This window comes from Lissotriton vulgaris, chromosome 5, assembly GCF_964263255.1.
Source record: "Lissotriton vulgaris chromosome 5, aLisVul1.2, whole genome shotgun sequence".
Taxonomy (NCBI): domain Eukaryota; kingdom Metazoa; phylum Chordata; class Amphibia; order Caudata; family Salamandridae; genus Lissotriton; species Lissotriton vulgaris.
The window spans coordinates 441,728,585-441,740,710 of NC_141693.1; the positions used below are offsets into that span (position 1 = coordinate 441,728,585).

Sequence of the window (12,126 nt, forward strand, 5' to 3'; positions counted from 1 at the left end):
TTGTCTGCTTCACGGCTGTCGTGAAGCAATTTCTTATCTATAGGGGCGTGTACACATCTGTTTCACTCAGCCCCTTGTTTATATTTGCATCGCCCTTTCACTTAAAGCACGATGCAAATATAAACAAGCGGCTTACTTCCCACAATGGCGTGCGCTTGTTAAACTGTACGACTAAGCGTGGCTCCGCTTCTGGGACACCACGCTCGGTTTATGTATTTATTTTTTTAAACTGTAAGAATGATCACGGCTCCCGCTTCTGGGACACCGCGCTCACTGCTACAAACTTTACAATGCTTTGCGGTGAAGGACAGACTGCGCTACGAAAACGTTGTTTTTTTTAAATAAATGTGAGTGAAATCGTCCCATGTGGTGCTTTCACTTTAATGGTGGCCACGCCCTTTTATAAAGACGCTGCTCGCCGTATTCCGCTTACAGCGATCTTCGTCCAAACAAAGGGGCATGGTCACCATTAAAGTATAAGCTCCGCATGGGGAATTTCACAATGAAATGATTTCTTCAGCGAACAATACACAGAACAGCAATGTTCCTAGGCCCCGGTACACACATAGCTGCAGAATGCGCGGATCACAAGTGTGCACAAGAATCGGAAACAGTGTAGGATTGAACAGCGCTGCCAAGCATCCAAATCAGTATTGGACACAGAGAAGAAGGGACGGACTGAGCTGCAGAGATCACAGAGCACAAGCTCGTGCAGGAAGGGTCGGTGTGAGTTTGCACCAAGAGTAACTGCAGCACAGAGGCTCAGTGTGCAGCAAGCCCACACAGCAGCCGGAGAGCAATGTGCATGGAACATCACAGTTCTCAGGGAGCCCCTGAGCGCCAACCATGCCAGCGAAAAGAACAGGAAGGAACTGCTTAAAAAAACTCTTAAACTCCCAGCCCGACTACTCCATCCTCGCACCGGCTGACCTCCTGCTTATATACAGAGCACGGTGCTATGTGCACCGCTCTCCTCTCACACCAGTCGGACCTGGGACTAGTCTGGCTATCTGGATCTGCGCCACATTCGGACGGCTCACATGCCACTGCACACAAAAGTGGTCGCTGGCTGGCCCCACCAGAGTGCAGCGCTTCTCTGCCACCCCGCCCCTTGTCTTGGCGCCTGGGCACACGCCCCCTACACCAGCCATATCTACCTGTCCCCATTCTTCCCAGCCCCTCCTTTTGCTGCCCACTACTAAGCTTGGGTGTACTTCACTTAATGTACCTAAATGACCCCCTCAGCCAGATGTAGCAACCCTCTCCAGCATCTCCGCAACTCACCTTTCATTTGTGTGTCCCGGGGGTGTACCCTCTCCCCTCCTGCCTATTGTCGTGCTGAGCCGTCCCTTCCTACACCCATGTGCACTTACCTGACATCTTCACCCAGGCGAACTTACCTGTTTCCAGCAATTGACCAGGCGCATTTAGCTGCCCGACTTATCTCTGGTCTCGGTGTGCCAAGCTGATTCCTTCACCCAGACATAGTTACCTGCTTGCCTCCCGCCCCACAGGTGTGTTCGTCACCACCTTCCTCCGCCCAGGTGTACTAAACTGACCCCCCCTGTCTCACCATCTCTTCTCACCAGCCAGAAGTACACACCTGACCACTTTTACTCAGGTGCACGCACCCTGTGCCTGGCTCAGCATTCTAAACCTAAAGTGCACTCACCTGCCTCGTATCCTTCCATGGGCACTCTTGTCCTCCCTCACACATGATCTCTTTCCGCAGCTAAATGTGCATGCTTGTGCTGCACCCTGCACTCATACCTGCTGTCCATGTGCGCAAAAGTGTACTTACCTGTAACCACTGTACAAGATGCATTCACCTGCCACTGATCGCGGGGGGCTCGTAGCTTCCTCCTGCTCTCAGGTGTGCCTTCTCCCCGTTCCTGCTCCCAGTGGTACCAAGCCCCGTTGCCATAAATGCAGGCTCCCTCTCCCTGGGGATGCATGCCTGTATCCTGCTGTTCTTTGGCCTGCTGGCTCTGCTCAAGATGTGCAGTCCCGCCGCCCTACTCACCCCGGCCCGCCTGCTGTACCTGAAGCTGCACTGGCTGTGCCACTCCTACCTGCCACCCGTGGCCTGAAAGAGGGTGTTTGTCACAGGTGAGCGTCATGTGTATCTTATGCACCCAAGTTACTATTCTGTGTAGTCCCCAATCAATGGCCAGTACCGGTGTTCGGTACTGTGAAGTTCTGTACACTGCATGATGCAGCCGCTCTTTACTGTACTGCTCTGAGTACCCTACACTGCACAGCCAGAATGGCAACTCTCTCTGTACTCCTGTGCACATCCCTTCCTAGCAGTGCACAGCCTATCACTTGAATTCGTGGGCTTTAACAACCATTACTGCCTTCAACAGTGGGCTATAGTTCTTCGTTTTACTACAGTTTCAAGAAAGACAGTAAAGTGGTACAGCACTCTACTGGTCTAGTTTGTATACTTTGTGCTCTGCGGGTACTGCCCCAACTCTTTAGTTCCGTGTACCGTTCACAACAAAAGTTCTGAACCGCAGCTGTTTAGTGCATCAGGGTTGCATTTTTAGAATGAGGAATTATTGACAGGTTTTCTTTGTACCTATGGAATTGCTCTAGGCTGGCACTCCCGGGCAGAGAAAATACACACAAAACTACAAAGAGGAGAAATGTAAAATGGCTGGAGATTACCAGACAGGTTAGCAGTCCTGAGGTCAAAAACATACCCATGGATAGAAAGCTTTACAAAGTTGCCATGTTTTAGGCTTCCTTACATTTGTGTGATAGTTGTGATCATTAAACAAAAATTCATATTGGAAAAGGTATCTATAAACAAATCAAAGGGAGTGAAGAGATGCTGTAGAGCATGGGCTAACCATCCTCTGACACAGAACTTTACACAAACCATAGAGGCCCAACTCAATTGGATCAATCTAATAACCCTCCTTTAACCTAAGGAAACAAGCATTTGCAATGCAATAGGTCTCGCATTTACGCGAGTTTGAGCTATTGGCATTGTAATGTAAATGTAAATGACAATGCCTTTCATTTATGTTTTCCAAGCAAATCATAAATACAAGGTGTTGCATTTACAATGCCAATAGCTCAAACTTGCGTAATTTCGAGACCTATAGCATTGCAAATGCTTGTTTTGCTGAATGGAGACTCACTGTTCAATAGTTATCACGAGACAACCCCATTACCAGCCATTTGTATAGCAGCCTTCCTTTTCAAGCTCTCCATTTTAACAACTCATAACTACTGCCTAATTTAAGATAATTTCTCTGATTTCTGTTCTAGCACCCTGCAGTCTGAATTCCGGGTGTTTAATGTTGTTACATGTATTCATGGTTCTGGCCCTGCACTTTGCAAACAAAAACACATGCTACATAAGTCTGTGCCTAGAAAAGCATGCAGCTGTATCTCTCAAAGCGTAGCCTTTCACTGGCTAATGCATATAGTCAAAAATTAAAATATTATTGCAACATCACATCCTCATTGTTCTTTAAAATTTGGCTCTGTGCAAATCAATGTAAATGCATGAATGTGTTGATGAAGATGTCTAGATGCCAGGGGTGTTTCATCCACCCATGGCGTGCTGCTGGTCATCACTAACAATAGCCCAACACGCTGTTCATGTGCTGTACCCACGGCTTAAAATACTGTTGTCCGATAGTTGTATCCCAGCTCATGGCTCACCAAGCCTTTTCCTTCACCCACCAAACCTAGGCCTCAAGTCCTGGGACTCCGCTGCCCCTTTACTCATTTGAGAGTAGCCTCTCAGGCTTGTCGGGCCTTGGGAGAAGCCTTGTTTAGCAAGTGAGTGAAGATGGCGGCAAAGGATTTGGTTCAGTTCATCTCCAGGTGCAGGTAGAGCATGATGAGACACTACACAGAACTGGGTAGGAGGGCAGCCTGCTGAGATATGCCTCCTCTGACAGCAGCCTCCCCCATGCTGGAAAGCTCTTTGGGCATCATGTTCATGGTGGAGCAGCGAAACACCTGCTCAAGCCCACAGTGCACCTCAAGCAGATGGGATGAACAGAGCCCTGCTTGTGTATGCTTATAGCAGTAATGTCTTTCCCAGTCATGCTGCCGACCATGCAAAACTACAAAGACAGAGAGGTAAAACTTACAGCTCCCACTGCCTGTCGAAACTGCGTTTAATGTGTGCGCACTTGGAAAAAGTCCCTTGGTGACAGACTCTTGCATTGTCAAGCAGACGTGGAAGAAAGACTCAGTTTCTGTCCAGTGTATCATGTACACCACACACCATTGCATCCCCACCAGCTGCTGTAAGTGGGTAGTTCGGAATCTGATACAGACCTTTTAGTCTAAGTGTTTCATTGTAGCTGCTGTTCAAAAAAAGCCTACACCGCCCTGTCTTATTAAAGTTCTGATGTGTGTTCATTTTAGGGAAGAAATGCCCAGTGTGGTATGGCCAGAAGCCCTGCAGCTGCTGGCCCACTGTTGTTGCTTTTTCAGCAGTGCACCAGCCCTCCTGCTGCTGACAAAAGTAGAGATTGTGGGATGGTAGCACTGGATACTAGCAGCTATCTCATGGCAGAAGGGATCGATGTTCTGCATTTGTAGGCAGGGAACATATGATAACCATGCTCCTCTATGCATGGCAATGGAATCACTCCTTAAGCGGGGGTGGTGAAAAAGTTGACCACTAAAATGCTGAATTAAGGCTCATCAATTAACGGTACGACCCAGGGCTGACTGTTTACTTTTTTGTAGTGACATGCACTCTTGCACACAGCTAAATCTTCCTAAAGCCTTAAAAGAACATGCCTGGTTACATCCATGCATTTAAGCCGTAGTAATAGGTGTGCTAGATACACACCAGCTCTGGGGTATAAGAATTAGAATAGTGCCAGAGCCCATCAGCCACGTCCTAGAGAAACAAAACTGAAATAAGTATAATACCCCTCAAAAACGTTAGTCATCAAAATGGATTAGTGTACTATGCACTTGCCAGATATGAGGGTTGGTATTGTACTAGTCCTATGTATTTTTAGACCACACACCTACAAATAATCACAGCAGAGTCCAGGAGCTCTGAGTTTTAGAAAAAGTTCAGCATTAGCTGGTGCCGCTTCAGTTCGTAGAACTACGGCTAGCATGGCATAACCATGAAGCAGTGGTTCACATCACTATTACGCAAGGCAGCCAATCCTAAGCGCCAAAGCATAATCTCATCCACCATCTTGCACGTTCACTGTTGGTGATCTATGCACAAGTACTCTCCAGCCTGAGACATACTAAAGTTAAACACTAGTGTCAAGTACATCATGGATCATGGCCTACAAATAGGACTAGCTAGAGCCTCAGCTCTCACCCACAGGCACGAACATTACTCTACATGCATCCTGTAGCCTTGCATATTAGGAACAAGGAACCCAAGCCTACTGCAATGAGTCCTAGAAATGGACTAGCTAGCACAGAAAGTAGACCCCAGCCTAGTGTTACATCAAATGGCTTAACATACTATACACTCAACATCGTTCTCTGATCAATGAAGTAAGGCTAGACAACCTGTCTAAGGTATTATTTAAAATGACAATGCCTTTTCTTTGTTTTTGTTTTTAAAATCTAAATAAAAGGCATTGTCATTTACAATGCCAATAACTTAAACTCTTGCAAACGCGAGACCTATTGCATTGCAAATGCTTGAAGGCATCGTTGAGTTGAACCCTTTTGTCTCCCAAGGCCCCTGATGAGCTCCCTGTTTGCTGTGAGTTAAATAAACAAGCCGGTGGTCACAACTGCGCATGTGAGACCTTCCTGGAGTAAGAGAAACTCATTAAAGAAAATAGTGTGTTCAGACTAAAGAAGACATACCGTGTAACAACAAAATTAAAAGTGGCAGTCCTTACATAAGGTTATAAATGAAGACAAGGTGGTACCTAAGAAGGCACTAACAAGCCTAATAACAAATCAGAAGCCAGCATTTAAGAAGGACAAGGGCATAAGCTAATGACAACTATTGGTGGAGAGTGGGTGATGACTCAAGTACATACTCCCAATACAGCATGGCTCGCAGCGCATGCGTTGCCCAGGCTCGACCTAGAAATAGCTTTGCGAACACTTAAACTAGCAACAGCATAGCACTTCAGCGAAGGCTTTTCTGCTTGCACAGTGGTGTTTTCTGTTCATGTATTGCTTTGCAGATAGTGTTCTAACAAGCAGTACAATTGAAGTATAGTGTTTGCAGGCATTTTTTACTATCTTTGTCCCAGTTCTTTTAAAGTTTGTTCTGAAATTCAGTATTTGGTCACAGGGAATGTTAAAAGCCTAAAGATCAAATGTGTTCAAAATAAATCTTAATAAATATATTTCTGTTTTTCTAGGCCTTAAAGAAAAAGATGAAAAGTCTTCGGTTTCCCCAATCTTATCATTGGAACAAACTGCCTTGATTCAAGAGATGGTAAACCAAGATGCACTTCCTAAGTTAATGATCCCTTCTTCTTATGAACCACACATAATGTCTGACAGCAAACCAGAATCATTAACTGTTTGTGAAGAAGGAATCTATAGAAGTCATGCACAGAATGAAGGTTCTGAAAATGAAGATATGTTTGCAAATGAAGAAAATCTGGAAACTTTGGAGAAATCAAACAGTACTTCAGACGAACCCCGACAACCCTCTCCCAAGAAAAAGGTAGCAGTCAAAACACCAAAAATAAAAAAGGAATCCAATGGTGATCTTCCAGATGCCTTTATGTTCCCTTGCCAACATTGTGAAAGAAAGTTCACAACGAAGCAAGGGCTTGAACGCCACATGCATATTCACGTTTCAAGTCTTAATCACGCCTTTAAGTGCAGATACTGTGGGAAAGCATTTGGTACACAAATAAACAGACGAAGGCATGAGCGTCGACATGAAGCTGGGCCAAAACGGAAACCTACATTGCTACCTTCTGAAGATGTTTCAGACAACAGAATATTGTTGGATGATGGTTCCCTCAAGACTACTGATGAACAAAGTGTGGCCAGCTTTGCACAAGATTGCAACATCTCAGAGTCTGATAAACTTGGCCACGAAACCACCTATCCTTGCCTGAAGGAAGAGAATATGGAACCTCAAGGTTTTCATCCATGCAAATATTGCAAAAAAGTTTTCGGAACCCACATAAACATGCGTAGGCACCAGCGTAGGGTTCATGAAAGGCATCTTATACCCAAAGGTGTCCGTCGAAAAGGACTGCTTGAAGAAAAACTGTCCCAAAAAGAGCAAACCCAGCCGACCCAAAGTGTATATACTACAAGTACAGAGTTTGAAGAGGACAATGAAGCAGATGATGTATATATAATGGATGTTTCTAATAATATATCAGAAAATTTAAATTATTATATTGATGGTAAAATAGAGCCCACCACCAGCACTAGCAATTGTGAGGTAATTGAAGTTCCATCCAACTCTTCTGAGATGTATGGGATAAATTGTTTACTTGCACCTGTCAAAATTGAAGTTACACAAAATATGCCACCACACACACCTACTACTGATAACCTTAAAGACTCCTCAAATAGCGGACAGAATGAATCGAAGAAGAGGAGAACCACTAGTCCTCCTCTTGTACCCATCTTAAAAACGGAAGTGAAAGCTGAACCTATAACTCCATCATGTTCACTAAACCTTCCTCTCAGTGTTTCAGTTAGTGACAGCTCCCCCTTCCACAAAGAAAAAAATGTTTTCTTATCTTCAAAGTTGAAGCAGCTCCTTCAAACGCAGGACGCAAATAAATTAAGCCCGTCACTATTGGTTGAAGCTGCAAAACTGTCACCTAGCGTATCCTCATCTATACTGCCTGCAGTTTGTAGTAGATTCAAGCGAAGAACCAGCACTCCACCCAGCTCTCCACAGCACAGCCCAACCGCTCAAAACTTTGGAAAACCTGTTGAAGGAAAGGGTGCATGGAATGAGGGACTAGGTACAAAAATTCCCAAGTTAGAAAGCCATGATAGTTCACCTGCATGGAGTCTGTCAGGGAGAGAAGAAAAGGAAAGTATGAGCCCATTGTGCAGTGACGATTTCAAAGCATCAAAAGACTGGACAGCAAACATTTCATTTAGCAGTGGGTTTAATCAGCAGCCACTGGATTTATCCAGTGGTGTAAAACTAAAGTCTGAAGACATGTGCTCTCCAGGTCCTTGGGAGTCTGTACTAGACCTTAGTGTGCATAAGAAAACATCTGACACTGAAGGTCAGGAACCGAAAGGGAATACCTTGGTCCAGACATGTGGCATTCTTAAGAAAAAGAAACCTACCACATGTATGCTTCAAAAGGTTCTTTTGAATGAATATAATGGAATGGATGTGATCATAGAAGATGGGCCATGTTCGAGTACAGGTCCGTGTCCACCTGAACAGCAGCAGTCACACACCGAACCTATATCTTTTTCTCCTGCAGCTTCTCTTCTGACCTGTTCCCATATCCTTCAGATTTATGATCTCCCCTCATGTCCCGCACTCCCATTGCTGATTCCTACAAATGTAGGTTCTCCTCTGACATGCCATCCAGAAATAACTATTTCTACAACACTGTCTCTCTCACCTAATGTTTTAACTTCACTACCAGAACCTACACACATGACTCCCACTCGTTCTTGCATATCACCTACAGCTTCTTCCATGCTTTCTCCACTTCCAGAACCCTCCAGTACTACTACCAGTCACACTTGTCTGTCACCTTCATCTTCAACCAGAATAATGCCTTCACTTCCAGAGCCGGCAAACGTTTTCCCTGAACGACCATGTACATCTCCTCCCTCATCTAATATTCTTTCATCATTTGCAGTGCCTGTAAATGATACACATTTAGATTCTTGTGATTCATCTCCTCCCCAAGCCACCATTCTTTCTTCCCTTCCAGAACCTATAAACGAGTCTCTCATTCATTCTTGCACCCCTGACCTGCCCTCATCTCCTGTTTTGTCTTCAGTTCCAGAGCCTGCAAATGTTGCTCCCACTCATTCTTGCACATCACCACTTTCTAACAATAGCCTACATTCACCTCTTCTCGTTCTTTCACCTACCGCGTCTCCCTCCCTGTCTCCTGTTCCCTCAGATGACCCTTCTGTTTCCTCCCCTGGCCCTCCTACACTATCTCCATCGTCTTCATCCGACTCCTCAGACTCTTCTGATTCTTCCTCTTGCTCCTCTTCTCCACCACCTCTTTCAGTAGCATCATTTGTCACTTCTTCCCCAGGCACAGTTGCACCCCCTGCATTACTGATTAAACAGGAGGTGATGGATGGGCAGGTGTCTCCGAAAGAAAATCCACACATTGCAAGTGAACCGAGCTCCCTCAGAGAGAACTTCAGTAAAAACATTGTGTGCAATGTCTGTGAATCACCCTTCTTTTCTATTAAAGAACTTACAAAACATTTATCTACTCATGCCGAAGACTACCCTTTCAAATGTGAATTTTGTGTGCAGCTGTTTAAAGATAAATCTAGCTTAACAGAACATCGCTTTCTGCTACATGGCGTTGGAAAGATATTTATTTGCTCCGTCTGCAAAAAGGAGTTTGCCTTTCTTTGTAATTTGCAGCAACATCAGCAAGATCTACACCCCGATAAAGAATACACCTATCATGAACTTCAAAGTGGCACTCTTCGGCCCCAAAATTTTACAGATCCAAGTAAAGCAAATTTAACTCCAACGATTAGCCTTCCAGAAGAGTCTGTACCTCCATGTGTTGAGGAGGAAGAAGATTTAGATGACTCATCTGAAGAACTTTATACAACCATAAAAATTATGGCATCAGGAGAAAAGTCTAAAGATCCAGATGTTCGGATGGGCCTCAATCAGCACTACCCAAGCTTTAAACCACCCCCGTTTCAGTACCACAACAGAAATCCCCTGGGAATTGGAGCTACTGCCACAAACTTTACTACACATAATATTCCACAAACATTCACTACTGCTATTCGCTGCACTAAATGCGGAAAGAGTGTGGACAACATGCCAGAATTACATAAGCACATCTTGGTATGTGCCTCTGCAAGTGACAAAAAGAGGTATACCCCTAAGAAAAATCCAGTGCCACTAAAACAGACTGTGCAACCTAAAAATGGGCTGCTAATTCTAGACAGTTCTGATAAAAATGCTTTCAGGCGTGCTGGGCAGCCCAAAAAAATGCAGTTCAGCATAGAAATCAGTAAAATGTCTGGTAACAAACTAAAAACGAGTGCCCTGAAAAAAAAGAATCAACTGGTCCATAAAGCAATTTTACAAAAAAAGAAGTCTGCAAAGCACAATGCAGACCTCAAAACAACCGTGCCCAATCCAGAACCACACATTTGCCCTTACTGCAACCGAGAGTTTACATACTTTGGAAGTTTGAATAAGCATGCATCTTACAGCTGTCCAAAAAAGCCTGTTTCTCCTGTCTCCAAAAAAAATAGTCCACAACCTCCCAAGAAAACTAAAAAAGCTTCCTCTTCCTCCAACAGTGAAAAAAACAGCAGTCAACGACGACGGACAGCAGATGCAGAGATTAAAATGCAGAGTACAGAGACTCACTTAGGCAAAACCAGAGCACGAAGCACAGGACCTGCACAAATTAATTTGCCTACAGTATCTGAAAAACCTAAACAAAATGTGAAGTATGTATCTGCTGTTAAATCTAAGAAGCAGTGCTCACCGCCTGTTGTAAGGACCTCCAGCCCTGTCCGAATGGTCAAAATTCCTGAAGTAGTGGAATTAAAAAAAACAAAAACAGTCTTGCTTGATCCCCCACCTCCATCCTCAAGCAAAAAAACACCCGGGAAACTGCATGTACGAGTGCAAAGAAATAAAGCAACATTGCATAGTAAATCTTCAGGAGCATGCACAAAAAGAATAGAACGGTTTAACATGAAATCTAAAAAAAAACCTGGTGGGCCTATCACTCGAAGTTCACAGTTTGCAACAAGCACTGATGCAACAGAGAACAGAAAAGAAGACAGCATTGGAAAGCAAGACGTGAAAGACTGAAGGTAACTGATTTAATGTGATATGGCATTGTTTTGAGCTGTGGTAAATACTGACTCAACAGACACTCACTCATTATTCGGTCTCCTGCCACATGGTATATTCTGTGGCTTGCTCAGCACTGCATGTTTGCCTAAAAGGGCCTGTTAAGGTACTATAGACTATCTTGGAAGGAACATCTTAAAAGGCAGAAAGAGCAGTGAAACTGAAAAGGAAATGGGTCAATGAGAAACATGATAGCAAATGTTCTATAGAAAAGGTATTTGTTGTAGGTGTTCATATAAGGTTCTGAAAGCTATTTAATGATATAAAATAGTTTTTTATTTTAATGTGGTTGACTTGTTTGATCTTACATCTATGGAAAGTACCTTTGAACACTAAATGTCCTACACCCAGTTACTGTGCAATGCAGGCACCCCGGATATGTTTTTGATATTTTGCATACCAGGGCTCATACCTAAATAAAAAATAAATCTATTATCCCAGAGCCGCACCTTTACCTCAAGAACCACTGTGTGGAAATCTGTATTTCTTGCATATTAAATGTGTATATATTTCACATCCCTCAGCATTATTTAGTACCCTTTTCCCAGTCGCCTTTCCCTAAGTTCAACGTGTCTATTAGTGCCTGGACTTCAGAATTTGGGGTATGTCACCCTAAGGCAGTCTTGTGCCAGAAACCGAAATTCAGGTCCTCTTATTCTGACATTGTTTGTCATTGTCCTGTCTTTAATACACCAGTTTCTCAGTCACCACCATGAACCATACATTCCGAATCCTTAGGTTGTATCCTGGTGTCTCAGAAATAAAGATAAGTGTGTGACTGTGTTGTGCTGCCAAGCATCTTCTAATCGAAGTCCGCCTGTCAGAACATTGGTTATATAGTACAGTTCCTTTTGTGTCTACATGGGACCATTCCAGTTGGTATCTCAAGCTGGATGCTTGATAATATTTAAGTAAATGAGGTATGTTTAGTCCCACTTTTTAGGGTTAACTGTTACTTGCTTGCAACCCAATCTTGTCGTTTTGCTTTTCCGTATGTAGTTCAGGCACACATTTTATTATACATTTATATTTACATTTTCAAAGATTTTTGTTGAAATGTATTTAATAAGGTAATGCGAAATGATAAAGTCAAAATGAAATGCATTACGGCAGTG

The 12,126-nt window shown here is 43.9% G+C and overlaps 1 protein-coding gene across 3 annotated transcripts in view; it reads left to right on the top strand.

The window, feature by feature from the left end:
• Window positions 1-12,126, top strand: part of PRDM2 (PR/SET domain 2) — a 434,311-nt gene that overhangs the window by 385,320 nt on the left and 36,865 nt on the right. For all 3 annotated transcript variants that reach the window (XM_086921861.1, XM_086921863.1, XM_086921862.1), the window contains one exon: window positions 6,336-10,971. In XM_086921861.1, coding sequence (XP_086777987.1) covers window positions 6,336-10,969 — 4,634 coding nt within the window. In that variant the 3' untranslated portion in view covers window positions 10,970-10,971. The remainder of the gene's footprint in view (window positions 1-6,335; window positions 10,972-12,126) is intronic.